Raw genomic sequence first — 21,447 nt, 5'->3', positions numbered from 1 at the left:
TCCAAGGCCAGGCTGGACAGAGCTTGGAGCACACCTGCTCTACTGGGAGGTGTCCCTGGCATGGCAGGGGATGGTATGGGATGGTCTTTAAAGGTCCCTTCCAACCCAAACCATTCTGGGATTCTATGCCCTTTAATGGTAAATTCCTGGAGGATGATTTTCCATTCCTGCAACTTTCTTGCTTTGCAGCCAGAAAGGCCCAGGGAAGCTGCAGAATTTGGGATGTGCCACCCTGCAGGCCACGTGGTTAATGCCCCGCTCTGCCTGGAGGGTTAGTCCTGGCTCCATCCTGGATGCCGGGGGGGCTCTCTCAGCCCCCAGAGCATCTTGGGGTGCTCTGACCCAGTCTTTGGCTCCACTGACCCTCTCAGGGGGAGCAGAGGCAGTGAGGCCATGAGGAACTCCCGTGGGGAGAAGATTTCTGCGTGTGATCCACAGCCCAGCCCGTGGGCATCTCCAGCACAACCCCCACCCCTGGACAAGGCCCTGGTGCTGAAGGACCTTCACCTTCCAAGGTGAGCAGTGCTTGGTGGCTCCCAAGTCAGTGATGGGTGGAAGGGCTGCACACCCTCGTCCTCCCCCTGCCTTGTGGGTTTTGGGGATGTGGCAGAGCCGAGATCCCACTAGAGGGTGCTGGGAAACACCAAAAGGCTCTGCCTGCTCCTGGGGCTCCAGACAGCCCTGTTAATTCCTTATTCCCCTCAGCTTCCTGATTTCCATCCGGCACAGTCAGTGCTGGGTCACAGCTATAGATTGTCTTTAGTTTATGGCCTCACTTTCTCTTTTCGCTTTTTTCTGCTTGAGTAAACACAAGCAACAAACCCAGGGAGTCCAAGAGAGGGCTGGAGACCTCAGGGCAGGGATGAGCCCAACGCTCTGTGCATCCATGGCACACACTGAGAGGTTCCTTCCCCAGCCCAGCGACCTCCAGCAGATGCAAAATATTGTCCCCCCTCTCTGGGACCATCTCATGGGTGCTGAATGTCTCCCAGGACCTGCAGGAGGTCCTCAGGGGCAGTGGGGGATCTGCTTTGTTTGTGCCTTCATCCCTGAGGCAGCTTCGAGCCCCTTCCATGGCACGTGATGCCCTGAAGGGGTGTCTGGGTGCCCACCCAGAGCCCAGGGCTGGGCACAGGGGGGGATGCCAACATCCTGCTGGGCAACAACCCTTTGGAAGTGAAACTGCCCATCCAACTGCCAAACCTTCAGCTGTGGAGGTGGAACTCCTGCCCTGGTCATGGAATCATGGAATATCCTGAGTTGGAAGGGACCCACGAGGGTCATTGAGTCTGAGAGGAGACTGAGGGGAGACCTCACTGCGGTTCCAACTTCCTGAGCAGGGGCAGAGGAGGGGCAGGGACTGAGCTCTGCTCTGGGGGGACCAGGGACAGCAGCCAGGGAATGGCTGGAGCTGTGCCAGGGCAGGCTCAGGTTGGATCTCAGGGAAAGGTTCTTCCCCCAGAGGATGGTTGGGCACTGCCCAGGCTCCCCAGGGCAGTGGGCACAGCCCCAAGGCTGCCAGAGCTCCAGGAGGGTTTGGCTGATCCTCTGGGGCACAGGGTGGGACTCTGGGGATGGGCCTGTGCAGGGCTGAGGGTTGGACTCCATGATCCTTGTGGATCCCTTCCAACTCAGCATATTCTGGGATTCTGTGAGTCCAACCCCTGGCCCTGCACAGACACCCCAATAATCCCCCCTGTCCCTCAGAGCGTTGTCCAAACCCTCCTGGAGCTCTGGCAGCCTTGGGGCTGTGCCCACTGCCCTGGGGAGCCTGGTCAGTGCCAACCACCCTCTGGGGGAAGAACCTTTCCCTGAGATCCAACCTGAGCCTGCCCTGGCACAGCTCCAGCCATTCCCTGGGTCCTGTCCCTGGTCCCAGAGCAGAGGTTGGAGCTGCCCCTCCACTCCCCTCACAAGGATGTTGAAGATCCCAATGAGGTCTCCCCTCAGTCTCCTCTTCTGAAAATGCCCTTTCAAGGTGCTGATCCAAAGAAGGTGCATTTAAAGCTGAGCTTTCTATCCCTCCAGGGAGCTGCAGCCTCGAGGACGAGCTCCTCAGTGGTCTGGGAGCACATGTCACCTCAACCCCACCACGGAGGATGTGTCTTCTGCAGGAAAAACAGCCCCTGCTTAACCTGTCATGAGTGTTACACTCATGGAGCCAAACCCACTCCTGAGAGGCACCAAGAGCAGTGTTGCACCAGAGGAGTTTAAACTGAAGCCAGCACAGCTCAGGGATGTGAGTCCCACCAGCCCAGCCCAGCCCAGCCCAGAGGACCCTCTTCCCCTCCAAAGACTGAGACCTCAGCTGGGAAGGGGTGTCCACATTTCCAGCCCAGTCTCCCACACTGGCCAGGGCCACTTGCCCTAAAAAATGCAAAGGAATAGGGTGAGGAAGGAGTCCAGCCAAAGCAAATCCACACTGGGGCTCTGGTTTAAGGGCTCCCTAAGTAGGTAACACCTCTCCATGTGGCACAGCTGCCATGGACCCTTCTCCCATGAGCTCCTCATGTCGTTCTCAGGCACCAAAAGCATTCTCAGCCTCCCACCTGGCCCCATTGCAGAGCTCCCACTGTTTGAACACACTCTCAATATTTACCTGATGCCAACAGCAGCTCTGGGGTGAGTTGTGGGGTCTCAGGGACGTTCTGAACCTGCAGGACATGCAGATCCTACACAAGTCCTTCCCTGCCAGCTCCTTTTTGCCAACCCCCTTCCCATTCCTGCTGCATTTTCCTGTTTCTCCTTTCACACAGACACCCCAGACACCACCCGAGGTGCTTCCCAGCCAGGCCATCCCTCCCTTTGCACAGCAGCTGCCCGGAAAAACAACAGCCACCTTAAACCTACTTAAGGGGAAAATGAGTCTCATTGCTCACCGGGCACATGAAAAATTCAGCGTTTCCTCCACAGAGCGGTTCAGGAACATCCAGCTCTGACAGGGGCTGCTTTGCTGTGTGCTGGCAGCAGGTCTGGGCAGGGCCAGAGGGCAACAAACTGTGTCACTGTGCCAGGGTGGCTCCTGTGCCCTGGCTAAATCCAGTCAGTGCCATGGGCACGGCTGGGGGTGGGATGTGGTGCCTTTATTGGCAGCAAGGGATGAGCTTTGTGAGGGGAGAGGTAACGAAGGTAAAGGATGAGAGAGGAGGGGGGGGAGAGTCCTGTGGCCCCAATCCATTTTCTGAGGTGCCTGGGAGTTTTCCAAGGAAATAGAACTAGTGAGTCCTGGAGGCCAAAACCTTTTTTTGGAGCAGCAGGTCTGAGGGACGCCTGGATGAAGCTGGGAGAGGAAGGACCACTCCAGAGCAGCCCCTGCCCCCCGTGGTCCCTTGGATGTGACAAGGAGTCACACCCCTAGGGAAGAGCGAGGTGCAGGTCAGTGCCAGGCCTGGTTCACCTCAAAGAATGAAGGCTGGGAAGGTCTCACTGTTTTGTGGGTGGAAAAACTCCAAAAACCTCTCGGCTTCTACCTCAGTGCTGACAGCAGGACTGGGTGGGGCTCTGAGCAACCTGGGCTAGGGGAAGGTGGCCCTGCCCATGGCAGGGGGTGGGACTGGGTGGGCTTTAAAGGGCTCTTCCAACCCCAATCTGTGTTTGTGAGGGAGGTGAACGTGACTTCGAGGTGGGTGAGAGGAGACAAGAGCTCACCCCGAGCAGGGTGAGCCGGGAGTTAGACCCCAGCAAAGTGAGGAGAGAGGGTAAAGCCGTGTGTCCCAGCCAGATGTGCTGCAGGGCAATCACAGAGAGCTTCCTTAAATTGCTGCCTCCCGTTTGCTGTCCATTCAGCACTTTTTCATGCTTCCCTAGGCACGGGTTTGTGGCCTCAACAGCTGCTGTGCTTTTGGCCCCGTGCCTGGCGCGTTCCTCTGGAGAGGGGTGAGATCAACCGTGCTGCTCCTCAGCCTCCTGGAAATATTGGGAGCATCAACTTGTTTCTGCCCGAGTGACATTCCTGATGCTCAGGAGGAGGGAAGGAATAAGAAAATGACAAAACATTACTTCTGGTCCAAGCTGTGGAGCGGGGAAGTTGTAGATGCAGGAGAGATGCTGGGGTTGGGTGTCCGTCTCCTGAGCCCTCCCTCACCTGTCCATGGAATCATGGAATGGTTTGGGTTGTGAGGGACCTTAAATCTCATCCAGTCTCATCCCCTGCCATGGGCACAGACACCTCCCACTATCCCAGATTGCTCCAACCTGGCCTTGGACACTTCCAGGGATGGGGCAGCCACAGCTTCTCTGGGCAACCCGTGCCAGTGTTTTACCCCCCTTGTTGTAAAAATCATCTTCTCTATATCTAAGGAAAGCTTCTATAAGGAACATTTATCTCTCATAACATTTCAATATCCATTTTTACACATATTTATATATATATATATATATAAGGAATCTCTTATATTTGAGGGATCTTTGAGAAGTTGCTCAGTCGCCCTCCTTGGTGACCCCACCTTCTGGCTTGCAAGGGCAAAAGAGGTCGCTGACCCGTGTCTGGAAAACTCTTTGGCCTTTTTTTGATGAAAAACGTGGAACCCCATGGTTGTTTGTAGTGGATTTTTCCAGCCCTGCCCGTGTGGTGGTTGCCAGGCATTGCCATGGCATCGTCTGGGGCATCAGGGTGAGCTGAGCACCAGCTGAGAGCTTCCAGCAGGTGAAGTGAGGGCAAAGTGTGAGTCACCTCTTGGAGCAGTGTCACAACCACTGCTGGCTCTGTGCTCTCTGTGGAAACGGGAGAAGCCAGGGAATAAAAGCTTTCACCTTTGCAGTGTTGGGGGTTTTCAGTTCTAGTTAAATCCACCTGAAAAGCAGCTCTGAAGTGGCACTTTAATAAGAAGGGTGAGCTGAGCTTTGGGTGAGAAAAAGGTGAGTTCAAACAGAGGTTGGGCTGGGGTGAGATGAGTCTGTGTGTCCTTGCAGGGAGGGTCAAGAGGGATGGTCTTAAACTGAAAGAAATCAGGTTTAAACTGGATATTAGGAAGAATTTTTTACCAATGAGGGTGGGGAGGCCCTGGCACAGGTTGCCCAGAGAAGCTGTGGCTGCCCCATCCCTGGAAGTGTCCCAGGCCAGGTTGGACGGGGCTTGGAGCAGCCTGGGGTAGTGGAAGGTGTCCCTGCCCATGGCAGGGGGTGGGACTGGATGGGTTTTAAGGTCCCTCCCAACCCAAACCACTCTGTGATTCCATCCCAGCTCACTCCTTGGGATGTTTCAGTAGACACTCATCCCAGAGGTAATAAACCTTCCCAAACAGGACAGCGAAGGAAACATCCCCATCAGAGCCACCCCCTGCTCCCTGCCCAGCCCAACCCCCAAACCAGGAGATGCCTGAAGGTAAAACACTGCTAAGATCAGCAGAAGCAGCTGATCCCAGACAACACAGTTCCCTGGGACCTACAGCCTGGAAAACACGGGGCAGGGCTCAGCCACCTCCAGGGCCACTTTGGGGAGTGTTTCTCCCGATCCAACCAGCATTATTTATTTCTTCACGGCCACGGAGCAGTGCAGCTGTGCCACGGGGAACTCTGTGTCAGAGCTGCGTTAAGTTTACCCCCTCCCCTGATTTTTAGGGATTGTCTAAGTGGTCTGGACCTCGGGAGCCTGTGCTGCACCAAACCCTTCGTGCTGGAAATTATCACAGCCACCCATAGGAGGAGGCATTGCCCAGGGGTTGAAGCATAGGAAGGGTTGGGAGGTTTGGGGTTTTCTTCTGCCTTTGGCTCTGTGGCAGTGGAAGAATAATTTTTAAAGGTTGGTGAAGAAGAATATAAAGAAAAAAACCCCAGCCTTTGCACCTCGACCTGCGGTTCTGGGGTTGGTGGTAGCAACTGACCTCAGATGTAGGAACCACTTCAAAACCAAAACGAAAACCAACAGCAAAACATGTTTGAAAAAGCTTTTCCTGGTAATGCCTCTTCTGAAAAGCCTGCAAAGCACAGACAAATCAGGCACTTGTGGCCCCAGCTGACCCCAAAACTCACTGCAAGCCTCTCTCAAGCCGTTTATGGTCCTTTGTGTGTGTGTGTACGTGTGTCTGTGTGTCTGTGTGTCCCCACCTGGATTTCACAGCAAGATGGAGCTTTGTATGACACATTTGGGGTGAGATAAAGGTTTGATCCAACAGGAGTTCTAAGCTGGAAAGAGAGTTATCACTCTTTTCCCCCCATGTTTCCACAGTTCCAGCCCTGTCAGATGGTGATGAATGTAATGAATACTAATAAATATCCATTAATTCAGTACATTGAGTCAGTTATTAAGATTTCTTTTGCTGATAGGTTGTGCAGATGATCAGATTAATTGAATTAAATTATGTCTAGGAGGGGGAGAGGGAGAGAATTGTGACACAGGCTAAACTGGGACTATAAAAACTGAGTTTTACTGTCAGAGGGGAACTACAGAGGGAGTGACCAGCTGGAATTCAGCTGGTTTTGCTCCCTGACACTGTGTATAGATTGGAATGATGGCTCCAGATCCAACTGTTCCCCAGCACTGCCAAGGCCACCACTAACCCATGTCCCAAGTGCCACATCCACGTGGCTTTTAAATCCCCCCAGGGATGGGAACTCCAGCCTGTGCCAGGGCTGGACAGCCCTTTCCATGAAGGAATTTTCCCTCATATCCAACTTAACCCTTCTGTGGCACAATTTGGGGCTGTTTCCTCCTGTCCTGTCACTTGTTACTTGGGAGAAGGAGGTGAGCACAACCTGCCTGGGGGAGATGCTGGAGATCCTCAGACAAGTCTCATCCAGGGACAAACCCGAGCTCACTGTTGGAGCTGCTGGAGAATGAAAGCCATGAAAGCCACGGGGTCTTTGCATCCCTCATGGCCAAGAACACTGCCCAAATCCCTGTGCACTTGTCCAAGGCTCCCCCTGGGCCAGGGGAAAACAGAGGGGCGTGAAGTTATAACACATTCCCCCAAAAAATGATTCCTTTCCCCACTTCCAAACCCTCCTGGCAGGAGATGGAGGAGTTAGGCAGGATCAGATCTGAAGGCCAGGCTGAACTTGGAAGGAGCTGGCAGGGTATCAGCCAGGAGCAGATTTTCTGCTTAAAAGCAACTCCTTGAGAGCCTCTAATCAGTTCCTGTCCCTCGCCATCGATCGGTGGTAGACAAACACCCTTGGAAATGTCAAGCACGTGTAAAATGCCATTTTGTCACTCAGGGCAGGCTCTCAACTCAGTAGCTTCTCCTGGCACTGGTACAGTGTGGGAGTGAATCACATTCCTAAGTGGAAGGTGTCCCTGCCCGTGGCAGGGGGTTGGGACAAGATATTCTTAAAAGTCCCTTCCAATCCAAGGGCTCTATGATTCCTGATCCTTCCTCTGTCCTGGCAACTTTTAAAGGCTAAAGTGTCTATTCAGAAAGCTCTCCTGCTTCTCCCAGCAGTTCCCACAGCTCTGTCCCTGTGCCAGGCTTCAGTCCCTGCCTGGCAGCCTCCAAGTGCCCAGCAGGGCTCTGGGCTTCCAAACCAGCCCGGCAGGAAGAGCTTTGCGGGGTCACATCTGAGCAGCTGAGCTGGAGAGGTCAGTGCTGTGCTGCAAACACCCTCCCAAGCTCCAGGAAGGCTCAGGGAAGACTCTTTTCCCAGCCTGCCCTGGCACTGCCAGGGTGCTCAGAGTCACGAGGCACAACAAATTTCCTTGGCACAGAGCTCGGATGAGACTGAGCTTTCCAGAATCGCCCCTTGGCTCCCAGGGCTGGCAAAGGCACAGGGATGCTCTTGTGCCTCCGTCTGTCCAGCTGCAGGACGGGGCAGCAAATCCCCCCTGCGTGGCCAGGAGGGTGGGAGTTGAGCCTGGGGGTGTTCCTAACACACCTGGAGCTCTTGTTTGTGCTGGCCCAGGGCTGGGGGTGGCTCAGGGAGCTCGGTCCTGGCTTGCCTTTGAGCCACTGTGACAGTGGTAAATCAGCCCCGTGTGTCCCCAGGGCAGAAGGGACCAGACCTCGAAGCTGAAGGGGGATGGTGGCATGAGAAGATGTGGAAAGAACAAGCCATGGACCCATGGAGATAATCACAAAATCATTGAGGTTGGAAAAGCCCTCTGAGACCATCGAGTCCAACCCTTCCCCAGCACTGCCAAGGCCACCACTGACCCGTGTCCCCAAGTGCCACATCCACAGGGCTGTTAAATCCCCCCAGGGATGGGGACTCCACCCCTGCCCTGGGCAGCTGAGCCAGGGCTGGAGAGCCCTTTTGGGGAAGAAATGGCTGAAGATGGGAAGGCTCTTGGCCACTTTCCAGGTGGAATTTGTTCCATCCAGAAGATTGCCTGCACAATGAGTTTGGTGGAGCACGGGTGACCTTGGAGGACACTTCCAGCCCACGTGAGACCTGGTGTTTCCAGCAGAGACCAACCAAAGCTGTGGAGTTTGATGCCACAGCCCTGTTTCCAAGGACCTGTAACACACACCCAAGTTTTTCAGGGGCTCCCATGAGTGTCTCAAAGCAGCTTGGTCCTTCCTTCCTGAGCCGGGAGCGTGTGACCCATTTCCTGTGCACCTCTGGTTTCCTGTGCACCTCAGGTTGAAAGGAGCTTCCTGCTCTTCTGAAAATGCTCCTCCTGCCCTTTGCTGATCTGCAGAGTGTCCTCATGCCATGTAGAGCACACGGGATCTCTCATCTGCAGCATTAAGACAGCACTTGAAACTCGTCTGAGCTGGGAGACATGGAAAATACGAGGTTGAAATCCCTTCTGTTTGCAGGAAAGCATGGGGAGGGCACACACTGGGCTTGCTTTGGGGTACCCTGGGTTTGTTGCTCTGACAGATCCTCCTGCCCCCCTCTGCCTGCACCATCCCTATCCCCAGGCTGGCTGCTCTGCCAAGCCAGATGGCATCTTCACCCCGGGGCACCACGTTGGCAGAGCCTGAGGAACAGACCGTCTGCACGAGGCTGATGAAGGATTCTCCTGCCCCCCACCTGCCACCTCCCTCCATTTAGATCTTAGATTTTCTTATCCCACCCCTCTGTTGTATGATATAAGCTCAGGTCTTACTGACTAGCACCTAAATATATCCTCTGATTATGAAAATCAAAGTGTTCCAGGGGAGTTTTACAGCCCAGGTTGTTTCCAGCTCGCTGTGTAAATGAGCTGCATCCTAGAAACCCCAGGGCAGGATGTTTGCTCTTGCAGAGGACACAAGCACCTGTAGGAGAGTGAGTTTTTGATAAGGTAAAGGCCAGGGCAGCTGCTTCAGCAGCAGGTCACACTGGCTGGGTTGTCCCGGGGGCAGAATTTGGTTTGGAGAATTCACCTGGGGGGAAAAAGTCCTGCAGAGTGATCACAGAGAGTGCAAGGCAGAGAAGCACTGGCAGGGTTTGGTTTGCCCCTGTCCCACGGGCTCAGTGCTGCTTTTCAGGGAGTGTTTCTGCTGTGGCCAGACCATTCCTAATCCCCTTTCCCTCTCAGGGTGGAATTTTCCCAAACCTGCTCCAGAATCTTTCCTCACTGGGCTTTGCTCTGACAGTTCTTTCCTTATCCTGTGTCAGGATTTTCATTTCCCAGCTTGAAAGTGCCCTCAAAGAAAGGACTGTGTGGGACATCTCTGCTTTAGGGGTGAGTAATTCCAAGGCCATCCAGTTCTTGCCTCCAGATGGTGAGATGAGCTCGTTGGCATGTTCTGGTTGCTCTCAGCAAACACTGCACAGGATGGATGTGTCTCCAGTGCAGCATTTCCATCATTTCCATCAGCGGTGACTGGAAAATCCTCCTCTAGTGATGTCACCGAGCCGAAATCTCGATCCTCGGCAGCTCCCACGTTTTGGGAGGAGTTTGCAGCCCTGCCCTCGTCCTGCTGCCGGAATCCAGCCGCACTTCCCCGCGCAGCCGTCTGAGCTTTCATAATGAAAAGCCAATTAAAGCGCACCATTAAGCACAGCCCTTTCCCTTCCTTGTCCAAACCTATCTGTCACACGACGGGCACGACAACTGTAGTGTGAGTTGGCAGATGCTGCTAAAAACGGGAAAGATCAGGTGTGTAAGTGAATTATTGAAGTGCCAGCCTGGGCTCTGGGGAGGGAGCGGGGTCAGACGTGCGCGGCTGCTCCGCGGAGCTGCAAAGCCACCTGAGCTCCTCCCGGCCGGGCACAAGCAGATTATCCACGGGGGTTTTTTTTAGAAGCTGGCAATGGCTGGAGTTTCCAGGCTGCTCCGGGGCACAGCGAGGGGAGGGCAGAGCTGTGGTATCGCTTCCCTTTCCCTTCAGGTGTCCATGCGGGCCGTGGCTCCCGGCACAGCTGGAGGGGAAGCAGGGGAGGCACGGCTGTGTCTCCGGGTGGATCGCTGCTGATTTCTGGGCATCCAGGAGCCTGCCTGGGGGCAGAACTCAGGGGTGAGAGCCCCTGCAACCCCCTGATATTCTCACTCAAAAAGCCCAGGGTGGGATTTTAATTGAACCCACGGAGAGGGAGTGGCAGGAGGGGAACCGAAGGAAACCCTGCACAAAGGAGGAATAAAGGAGGATGGAGGGAGGGAAGACGGAAGAGGGAAGAGGGAGAGGGAGTTGGAAGTACCAGGAGGAGCAGAGATGCTGTAAAGGGTGATTTTCTCACTGATGACAATCCAACCATAAGACCTCGAATGTATTCAAAACAATGCAGCGCTCCAAAGTTATCAAAACAATGCAGTGCTCCAAATTAATTCAAAATAATGCAGTGCCCCAAACTTACAAAAATAATGCAGTGCCTCAGATGTCTCAAAAATAATGCAGTGCCCCAAACTTATTAAAACAATGTAGTGCCCCAAATGTGTAAATAATGCAGTGCCTCAAATGGATAAAAATAATGCAGTGCTCAGTGCCACAAATGTGTAAATAATGCAGTGTCCCAAATGTGTAAATAATGCACTGCCCCAAATGTATTGACAATAATGCAGTTCTCCCAAATGTGTTAAGAATAATGCAGTGCCCCAAAATGTATTGAGAATAATGCAGTGCCCTAAACATATAAAGATAATGCAGTGGCCCAAATGTATAAAAATAATGCAGTGCCTCAAATGTGTTAAAAATAATTCAGTGCCCCATAGGAGTCTCACACTCTGGGTTTCTGCTGCCTTTTTAGGACTGATTCCACTTTGTTTAAGGATGAAAGATTCCTGCTTTCAGTCCTCGTTGGGGAGTCATGACAGTGGCACAGAGGAATCTGAACCTCAGTGTGCTGAACCCTTCTGAGTGCAGGAAATAGGGGATTTTTTTTCCTCTGGTAAACATGCCTCTCTCAACACGTGTTTCTCTTTGTTTTCTCTAGATAAGGGGCTGGTGTAGCAGCATCAGTTCTCTGGGACATCCTTGCAACGTGATGGATCACAAGGTCCTCCTCAGAGCAGGGCTCACAATGGATTTATTATATTTATTATATTTCTTTTCTTTTTCTCAGCTGAGAAAAAAAAAATCAGGCAATGGAAGCATTTGTGTCTTATTTTCGGTTTACACCCGTTCAGTCCTTAAAAATGAATCTTTAAAGAGCTTTCAAAGAGTTTTGGGGCAGCACCACAGGGTTTTAACAATGGTGACTGAGGGGTGGGCAGGACCTTCTGGGCGGGGGATGAGGAGGATGAGGCACCACGGGGTGAAGTGAATTGTGTCCAAGCTCAGAGAACATGAAGAACTGGGAATTCCAGCCAGGAAGTGATGCCAGTGCCTTCCCTGCAATCAGCAGACCCTGTGTAATCACACAGTGGACGCAAACAAAGCCACACTGAGCCCAGTCCTGCCTTCTCTTGGGATGGGGATGAATCATCTCCCACTCCTGCGGTCGATAAAAATCTTCAGAAGTCGGAGAGGGACCCAAATTCTTGTTCCATTCTCCGCTGGAAGAACTTGTAAAAGCTGGTTTATAAACCCTCTTGGCAACTTCTCGTGACTTTCCAGACCCCCTTGATGCTTCTGTGGTGCCAGACATCTTCCCCTTCTCTGGAGATCGCGTTTCCCGTTGCCTCAAGCCACGTCAGCAGTGGCCTGGATGATTTCCATGGCAGCTCATGGAAATACTTGCACCAATTTGAGCCCCTAAAATTTTATATAATACAGAGTTTAAGTCATCAGTATGGAGGACAAAGCACTGAGGCAGCAGAGATGGGACAGTGGCAAAGGCAGCAGTGGCACATCACATGGGACAAGCCAGGCACCGGGGTGAGATCTCACAGGCTGGACTGTTGCTCAGATGGTTCTGGCCTGGAATTTGCAGGGATTTGAGTCTGATCCATCTGAACACCAACAGGAGAGGAAGGTGCCATCTAACACATTTCTCCTCTCACTTGCCTGTCCTTGGCTCCCACCCGCACGGGATAAATTGGTTTAAATTGGATATTAGGGAAAATTTCTTCGTGGGAAGAGTTGTCCAGCCCTGACACAGCTGCCCATGGCAGGGGTGGAGTCCCCACATCCCTGGAGGGATTTAACAGCCATGGGGATGTGGCACTTGGGGACAAGGGTGGCCTTGGCAGTGCTGGAGGAGCAGTTGGGCTCTGTGGCCTTGGTGGGCTTTCCCACCCTTACTGATCCTGTGATCCTATAACTCTGCTGACCCTAAAACAGGGGCCCCATCCCTGCAGCCTCCCAGGGCAGGGATCCCACCTTGCCAAGGCCACTGGGCAGAGCACTTTCTGTAGGGAATGTCCAGCTAATTCCCTGGGCAGCCTTGCTTTTGTGGCCTTCTAAACTCATTATCAAATTCAGGTTATTTTTAGGCTCATTTCCTAATGAAAAAAGATCAATGTGATGGGAACTGTGTGTGACACAGGGAGTTGCTGCCTCTCTCCTCCCCCAGATATTTTGAATTCTTTGGGCAATTCCAACCAAGTTTGATGGAACAATTTAAGCTCTCAAGGAAATAAGTCTCTGATGGAGTTGGGGAAATCAGAGGACTGGAACTTCCTGTAGGTACTTCCAACAAAACCCAGAGCCCTGATGCCTTGTGGCTTGGGGGATGTTGAGTGGGCTACTGTTCCCACTGGGAACATCAGAGGGGTTTATGGAGTTACAGAGGGGTTTCATTGAGAGTTTTTTCAGTGTCCTTTGCTTCTCTGCAAGTCCCCAGTGACCCAGGATGGGTGAGAGGGAGGATGGGCTGACGAGCTGGACCATTATCCTTGGTGAGAGTTGGGGGTCACGGCATCTTCCAGACACAGAGTTTTCTGCCCAACAGACTGGGAATTTTCCAATGGACTTGCAGGCACTTTGGACCAGGCCTCCAGAAGAGTGGGACAGAAACACACTGGATTTCATCCCAACCCACCCCTCACAGTCAAACAGGCTCACGGTGACTAAATTTGCCCACAGGGCGATTTCAAAGATGCTTCAACCACCTCCTGAGCAAAGCTTCATCTTTCCATCCATCCCTCCATCCCTCCATCCCTCCCTCCATCCATCCCTCCCTCCATCCATCCCTCCCTCCATCCATCCCTCCATCCCTCCCTCCATCCATCCATCCATCCCTCCATCCCTCCATCCCTCCCTCCATCCATCCCTCCATCCCTCCCTCCATCCATCCCTCCATCCCTCCCTCCCTCCCTCCATCCATCCCTCCCTCCACCCATCCCTCCATCCATCCATCCCTCCATCCCTCCATCCCAGCCAGCTTTTGGTTAGGTTCAAACCCAGCTGTAACCATTTCACACAACAGTCTGGGGAGGAGAAATTTCACTCTCCGAGTTTCCATCATCTTTGTCTCTTAAGTTCTAACATTTGCAGGTGAAACAAAATTTTTAACAACTATGTTGTTAAAAACATCCTTATTTTATTATTTTTTTTTGTTTAGTTAAGAGCATTTGATGTTCTTCGTTTCTACAATTTCAAAACACTTCAGCTCATTTTTTAACTTTCCCCCATCTATAAATACATCTCATAAAACATGCACATGGCAAAGTTCCTGTAATTTATGGGGCAACAAGCAAACAGCCCGGGGATACAAGAAAACAACAATGAGAAGCCCACACAGAAAAATTCCTCGGACATAAGTGCCCAGATTCAGGGTGGGATCTGATCTTTAGGAGAAGAAGAAATTGCATCTCCTGCCCTTAGAAAATTTGACAGGGACACAAACTCAGGCCAGCTCTGCTGTCACAGAACACTGGGGTTTATGCTGTCCTCAACAGAGTTTTAGGAAGTGAGCAAATATTGAGGTGTTGTTTGGAGTTGTATTTTCCTGGTTTTGCAGAAAACTGGCCTTTTCACACAAACAAAGAAGAGCTGGATTCTCCCTTCTCGTGTCTGGCTTTTCCAGCACCGATAAACAGGCTGGCACAGCTGGCTGAGCTCTTTATGATCCCACTGGTGTCACTCATACCTTGAGAAAGGGGATTTCAGCCCCCACAGCTCAGGAATTTAAGATCATCCCAGGAATAGCAATAAATGGGCTGTTGGTACATTTTTGCCTGCTGGATCCTGCATTGGAGACAAATCGTCCACTGCATCCCACAAAGGTTTGGGTTGGAAGGGACCTCAAAGCCCATCCAGTTCCATGGGCAGGGACACCTGCCACTATCCTGGCCTGCTCCAACCTGGCCTTGGACAATCCCAGGGATGGGGCAGCCACAGCTTCTCTGGGAAGTCCATTCCAGCACCTCCCCACCCTCACAGGGAAGAATCCCTTCCCAATGTCTAATCCAAACCTGCTTTCTTTTAGTTGAAAGCTGTTCCCCCTTCTGGCACTCTCTATCCCTGTAAGAAGTCCCTCGCTCTGGTTTTTAACGAGTTGCATTCCCGGGGGATGGGGAGGGTCCTCCTGGACGGGGAATACGGGGACAGGGATGTGGGAACAGGGAATGTGGGGACGGGGGATGAGGGGACAGGGGATACAGTGACGAGGGATATGGGGATGGGGGGATGTGGGGACGGGGGATGAGGGGACAGGGGATACAGTGACGAGGGATATGGGGATGGGGGGATGTGAGGATGGGGGAATGTGGGGATGGGGGATGCGGGACGGGGGACATGGGGACAGGGGATACGTGGACAGGGGGCTGAGGGGACGGGGGATCCAGGGATGGGGTGCAAGGACGAGGGATACGGGGACAGGGGATTCGGGGCCGGGGGTGCAGGGCCGGGGAGATACGGGGATGATACGGGGGGATGCGGGGACAGGGGGATACGGGAACGGGGATGCAGAGACGGGGGGATGCGAGGACAAGGGGGGTGTGGGAATGAGGGATGCGGGACTAGGGGGACGGGGACGGAGACGGAGGACACGGAGACGGGATATGTGGACAGGGGGATGAGGGAGCGGGGAATGTGAGGACAGGGGGATGCAGGGACAGGGGAATGCGGAGACGGGGGATTCGGGGACGGGAGATTCGGGGACGGGGATGCGAGGACGGGGATGCGAGGACGAGGGATACAGGGGCAGGGAATGTGGGGAAGGGGGACGAGGGGATGGGGGGATGCGGTGACGGGATGAGGACGGGGGATACGGGGATGGGGGGATGCGGGGACAGGGAATTCGGGGACGGGGGGGCCCGAGCAGGCAGAGGGGGAGGGAGGCGGGGGAAGGCGGGGGAAGGCGGTCCCGGGGCCGGCGGGGGCCGGCGCTCGCCGCCTTCCCGGCCATAAAACAGCGGGGCCAGGGCTTGGGCGGGCGGAGCGGAGCGGCGGGACCGGCACGGAGGGACGGGCAGCGGAGAAGCGACAGGGAGCGGCGGCACAGCCTGGAGCGGAGCCGAGCGGCCGGGCCGCCCTGCGGAGGTAACGGGGGCGGGGGGTCCCCCGGCCGGGGCGGTGCCGAGGAGCGCTCGGACGGCTCCGGCTCTCGGGGCTGAGCCGGGCTGTGCCCGCTGATGTCCCCGCTGATGTCCCCGCTGATGTCCCCGCTGATGTCCCCGCTGATGTCCCCCCCGCTCCGTGCCTGGGGCATCTCTCCCTGCGCCCCCCAACCCCCCACCCCACCCTGGGCAGTCCCCCCGCCACCCGTGACAAAGGGATGCGAGCTCCGGGCACGGGCGGCTCCTGCCCGCTGGGCTACACGGTGGGCATGGAATCGCCAGGGAAAGGCACCCAAAGCCGCTGCGGAGGGGGATTGGGAAGCTGGGAGCCGGAGGGACCGCGCTGATCCTCTTTTCCAGCAGCCTGTTCCTTGTCCAAGTCACTCCTCGTTCAAAGCCGATTCTGCCCGAGCATCCCCGTGAGCTGGGAGGAGGAGTGTGCCCATGAAACGCTGGCTCAGCTCTGCCCCTCTACCCAAAAGTGTCCGCATAGTTCTATCTTTGTCCTTTAGTTTCTCGAAAATTTGTGTTGGGATCCTTTTGAGCTGCTCCTGTGAAGCTTCACAGCAGGACAGAAGGACGGGGCGAGACTTTGTGCTGTTTCTGGGATGTGGGACCAGTTCCCGGGGGGGTCCCAACCTCTGAGCAGCCCAAGGGCAGCACTAACAGCACGCAGGGAGTGGGCAGAGCTGGAGATCAGCCCTGCCAGCACAGGGAACCCCTTCTCACCCAAATCCCCGCACGGAGCACGGCTTGGCCAGGCTGGATCCAGAGTCTGCCTGCTGAGCCAGGTTTATGTAAGCAGCTGATTTGCAGTGTCAAGAGATATCCAAGAATCGCCTTGTCTTTGGAAAACGTAGAAATACGTGGCATCTGGCCCGAGGCCGTACCAGTAGCCCGGTATTTGTCTTGGTCCCAGCCCCTTGGAGAGGTTCTGCCATCTCTCAGCTTGGCTTTGAGTCTCTTTGAGCACTTTCCAGGAGCAAGGACGGAGCAGAAGAGCCAAAAGGCACCGTCCCTCTGTCCTTCACGGTGCTATCTAAGCACTGCTTTTCTGGCAGCCCCGTGGGTGCTCCTGGAGTGGGAGCACAAACCCCTCCAGCCCCCTGGCTGGGCAGGGACCCTGCGCCGTGATGCTCCTCCCCTGGCAGTCTCGGGGCTCCTCCTGCCCGGCAGGATGCGGAGCTGGCAGGTCCCTGCTCTGCCCCAGGGTGTGACAGCCCTGCCTTTCCTGTTGTCAACATCTATCCGGTGTCCCTGCGCCTTCCTGGGCAAAGGGGCCGAGCCCCAGGCCCGGGAATGACTGTTGTGAGAGTGCAGGTGGTGTGGTCAGACCAGGCTGAACGGTCCCTCCCTTGTGCCTTGGAAAGGAAGATGGCACTAGTTAATGCTGCTTATTCCAAGAGCCAGGGATTGGTGAGGAGATGAATTCCAGACTTCAGGAGAGATGAGGATCTAGTCCTGCACTGCTTGCTGACCCAAAGCAAGTATTTAATATTTAGTATCTAGTGGTGGCTCGGCAGTGCTGGGTCAGTGGCTGGACTCAGTGATCTTAGAGGGCTCTTCCAACCCGAATGATTGTATGATTCGATGTGTGACCTGCCTCGGGATCCCCTGGGATGGGGGCAGCAGGGGGAGCTGTGTGTGCCGGCAGGTTTAACACGGCCCCGTGTCTGGTTGGTGCCGCAGGTGGGAAGGCAGCGGGAGCTCACCATGGCCCTGGCAGACGGCGCGGGCTGTGCCAACCCCGGCGAGGACAACCCCTTCCCTGACATCATCGAGCTCAACGTGGGTGGGCAAGTCTACATCACCCGGCACCCCACGCTGGTGAGCGTGCCCGGCTCCCTGCTCTGGGAGATGTTCACCCAGAAGAACGTGCGCTCCCTGGCCCGCGACAGCAAGGGCCGCTTCTTCGTGGACCGGGACGGGTTCCTGTTCCGCTACATCCTGGATTACATGCGGGACCAGCAGCTGGTGCTGCCGGAGCACTTCCCGGAGCGGAGCCGGCTGCAGCGGGAGGCCGAGTACTTCATGCTGCCCGAGCTGGTGAAGATGTTGGCGCCGAAGCTGAGCAAGCAGAACTCCCTGGGAGAGGATCCCTGCCAGAGCGACCCCGAGGAGCTGTCCCCCGGCGCCGACACTGCCCGTGCGCTGAGCTCCGCCGGCACAGCCCTGCCCGGCACCGCGGCCGGTGGCACCGCCGGCACCGAGGGCCGCAGGGCAGGGTTCATCACCATCGGCTACAGGGGCTCCTACACCCTGGGCAGGGACAGCCAGACGGACGCCAAGTTCCGCAGGGTGGCCCGGATCATGGTGTGCGGGAAGACCTCGCTGGCCAAGGAGGTCTTTGGGGACACCTTGAACGAGAGCAGGGACCCGGACAGGCCCCCGGAGAGGTACACCTCCAGGTACTACCTCAAATTCACCTTCCTGGAGCAGGCCTTTGACAAACTGGCCGATGCCGGCTTCCACATGGTGGCCTGCAACTCCACGGGCACGTGTGCCTTCGCCCACGACCAGACGGACGACAGGATCTGGACCTCTTACACCGAATATGTTTTCTATCGTGAGTGACACAACCAACCAACCCTCCACAAACCAAACACCAACCGTCCCTCTTTCCTCTCCCGTGCTGGCCGTTGCCTAGAAGGTAGACATCCATCCCCGAATCCCAGCGTTCCCCCTTTGCCTCCTTTTGAGTTGGTTTTTGGGTTTTTTTCCCCCTTCCTCCTTCCTCCACGTTGAACCTGCCCAGCTCTTCCTTGTAGCAGCCGCTGAGCACCAACCTTCTTCCCTCTCTCCGACTTCTGCAGTGCTCCCAACCCTCCCTGGATGTGTGGACTTGGACACTGCCGCGTGGTTTGGGTGGGAGGGGGGGACACGGCGGACTGGGCTTTGTCTGGAATTCCTGCGGCTGGATGAGCTTGTGTTGGACGCTGAACTTGGCTCCCTGTCCATCTGCAGCTGCTCGGGACTGTGCTGCACTCACTGGCTTTGACCTGCCAAGGGCTGTGGGTGAGGAAGAGTTGGGTTAAGGACACGGAGAAAGGTGGGAAGCAGAGCCAGGGAGGGGAGGGGGGGTTGGGAAGATGAAGCCTGGCAGGATGTATTGCCATGAGCCCCTGTAAGCAGCTTAGCCTTTAGACTGGCAGCGCTTGGGGAGGGTAAAACCTCACCCCGTGTTTGCAGCTCTGAGCTGAAGCCTCGCTGCTGCTCTGGGATGCCTGGGGGGGGGTGCTTGGGGGGGGTATTTTGGGGGGTGGGAGGGTGTGGATGGGCAGATGCTCTGCTCATGTACATGTGGAGGGAGGTGGGGGGGAGTGGGGGAGGCTTTACGTGCTGTAGGGTGTAAAATGCTCACACATCTCTCCAAAACTTGGAGGTTTGTCAGGAAAAAAAGCCCCTTTGTGTTTCCATTCTATAGCAATGGGATCAGAGGGATGAGGTTGGGATGCTCCAGCCACGGCCACAACTTCACCCAGTGAAGGGAATCCTTGCTGTTTGGGCAAACTCTTGGGAAGGTCTCTCCAATCCCAGCTCTCCAGGGGCTGCCACTGCTTTCCCACGCCTGGGAATTGTGTAATAAAGGAACCAAACCCACTGGGCTGTGTCTGTGCCGAGGGGCAGAGCTGGGGGTGCTGCCTGGGGGCACCAGGAGGTGTGCCCTGGCACAGGGGCAGGGACAGATGTGCTTTAGTGGGTGGGCTCAAATCAAGAGGAGAAGGAAGGAAGACAATCTCAGCAGAGCCCTCTTTGGCTGCCAGCCCTGCTGGGCCCCATGGCAGTGCAGCACATCCCTGCAGAGATGCCAGGGCAGGTGGGTAGGGCCAGAATTGCCCACCTGTGTGCACCCAGCCCTGGGTAATGGTCGCCCCCATCACCCCAGCAGGACCTTGCGTGCTCTGAACAAGGGCTTGACCTCCACCTCTGGGTGCCAACACCTGCAGGACCAGATGCAGGTGACCCTGACATGCCCAGCTGCTGCCTGCTGCTGCCCCCTGGTCCTCTGCCATCCATCCATGGCACCCTCCATCCACCCTTGCTCCTCCATCATCCTCCCCTGCTCCCCCACCATCCATCCAAATCACACCCCTGCTCCTTCACCATCCATCCCTTCTCGTCCACCATCCATCCCTGCTCCTCCATCCTCCTCCCAAGGCACTCACCATCCATCCCTGCTCCTCCATCCTCCTCCCAAGGCACTCACCATCCATCCCTGCTCCTCCATCCTCCTCCCAAGGCACTCACCATCCATCCCTGCTCCTCCATCCTCCTCCCAAGGCACTCACCATCCATCCCTGCTCCTCCATCCTCCTCCCAAGGCACTCACCATCCACCCCTGCTCCTCCACCATCCACCCCTGCTCCTCCATCATCTATCTCAAGGCACCCACCATTCATCCAAATCACTCACCATCCATCCCTGCTCCTCCATCATCCTCCTCAGGCTCTCACCATCCATCCCTGCTTCTCCACCATCTGCCGAAATCACCCTCCATCCATCCCTGCTCCCCCTCCATCCATCCCTGCTCCCCCTCCATCCATCCCTGCTCCCCCTCCATCCATCCCTGCTCCCCCTCCATCCATCCCTGCTCCCCCTCCATCCATCCCTGCTCCTCCAGCTGCTGCTGGAGCATTCCCTGTGGATCTCCTGGTGCAGGGAGCTGCAGGATCTCCTCACTGGGGCTGGACAGCAGCCAAAGGGTCATTTCTCTTTGGGGGTTCATGTGGGAGGAAGGTTTGCAGCTGCTTTCTGAGGAGGTGGCAGGGTTTTGGCACACAGGGGGGGCAGAAGTTTTACAGCCAGGCCCTTCTCCCCTGAAGAAGAGGAAGGCAAAAATGGTATTTTTACCCCGTCCTGTTCCTCATTGCAACAACATTTTGAAGAGGAAATGGCAATCAGCTTTAAAAAAGGCAAAAAAAAAAAAGGAACTCGAGTTCTTTGTGCACTGAATTAAGACTTTTTAAGTAAAAGAAGAGGGGACCTGCAGCCCAGGTTTGCTTCTGGGTTTTTTTTGCTTTTTAAACTCAAGATTTGTCTGATCATTATTAAGCAGGACCAACTGGGAAAAGAAATTGCTGCCTTGTGAGAAATGTGGGTGTTTTGATGTTGGTTTTTTTTTTCCCCTCTGGAACTGGGCTGAAAAAAAATTGATCTCCCAGGAGGAAGGATTTTTTTTTCCTGAGGGAGAAACCATAATGGCAGAGTCAACATTGGGGGGGTTTGATCTGGCAGGTTATGTGAGCTGGGCTGTTAAACCCAATACCCCCAGGAAACACGATCAGAGGCTACTTCGGCATCATTTCAGAGCCTGATGGTTTTCCTGCAAGCTGAGACTTCGTGCAAAAATCCTTTTGTTGAGGTCTAGCTCAGCAAAAACCCAACCGGTTTGGGGTTGTGTCCCTTCTCTGCAGTCATGGCAAGTGTCCTGCTGCTGCTGCCCCTGGCTGGCAGGAGAACGTGGTTAGTTTGGCCCTGAGGAGAGACCATTTCCAGGGAAATGGTGGCATGGAAAAGCATCTCTTGGAGGTCTTCAGCCTCTGAGCCACCACAGCAAGTCACTGAGCTGGGCAAAAAAAACAAGGAGGGGGTGTCTGAAGGGAGTCCTCTCAGTCTCCAGGACAGTGGAAAAGGCATTTCCCTGGTGTTGCCTGTTTTGCTGCCTTTTCCTGGGAATGTTCCTGTATTTGGAGATGTTTCCAGGACTGGAGCTGCTGCTGGTCTGTCTCTGGGTTGCTCTGAACTTGTTCTGTCCTCTT

The 21,447-nt window shown here is 55.0% G+C and overlaps 1 protein-coding gene across 1 annotated transcript; it reads left to right on the top strand.

Moving 5' to 3' along the window:
* The first annotated feature begins 15,553 nt into the window (after positions 1-15,553).
* On the top strand, positions 15,554-19,288 carry LOC135421650 (BTB/POZ domain-containing protein KCTD12-like). Its single transcript, XM_064670262.1, has 2 exons — positions 15,554-15,671; positions 17,378-19,288. The coding sequence occupies exon 2, from the start codon at positions 17,402-17,404 to the stop codon at positions 18,260-18,262; it is 861 nt and encodes a 286-aa protein (XP_064526332.1). The 5' UTR covers positions 15,554-15,671; positions 17,378-17,401; the 3' UTR covers positions 18,263-19,288.
* Positions 19,289-21,447: the final 2,159 nt, after the last annotated feature.

This window comes from Pseudopipra pipra, chromosome 13, assembly GCF_036250125.1.
Source record: "Pseudopipra pipra isolate bDixPip1 chromosome 13, bDixPip1.hap1, whole genome shotgun sequence".
Classification (NCBI taxonomy): domain Eukaryota; kingdom Metazoa; phylum Chordata; class Aves; order Passeriformes; family Pipridae; genus Pseudopipra; species Pseudopipra pipra.
Note: the sequence above shows the minus strand (reverse complement) of the source record. Positions and strands in the feature narration are given on the sequence as shown.

Excerpts from the sequence above, each read along its gene's own strand:
- LOC135421650 (XM_064670262.1), top strand. The coding sequence starts at position 17,402 with ATGGCCCTGGCAGACGGCGCGGGCTGTGCCAACCCCGGCGAGGACAAC.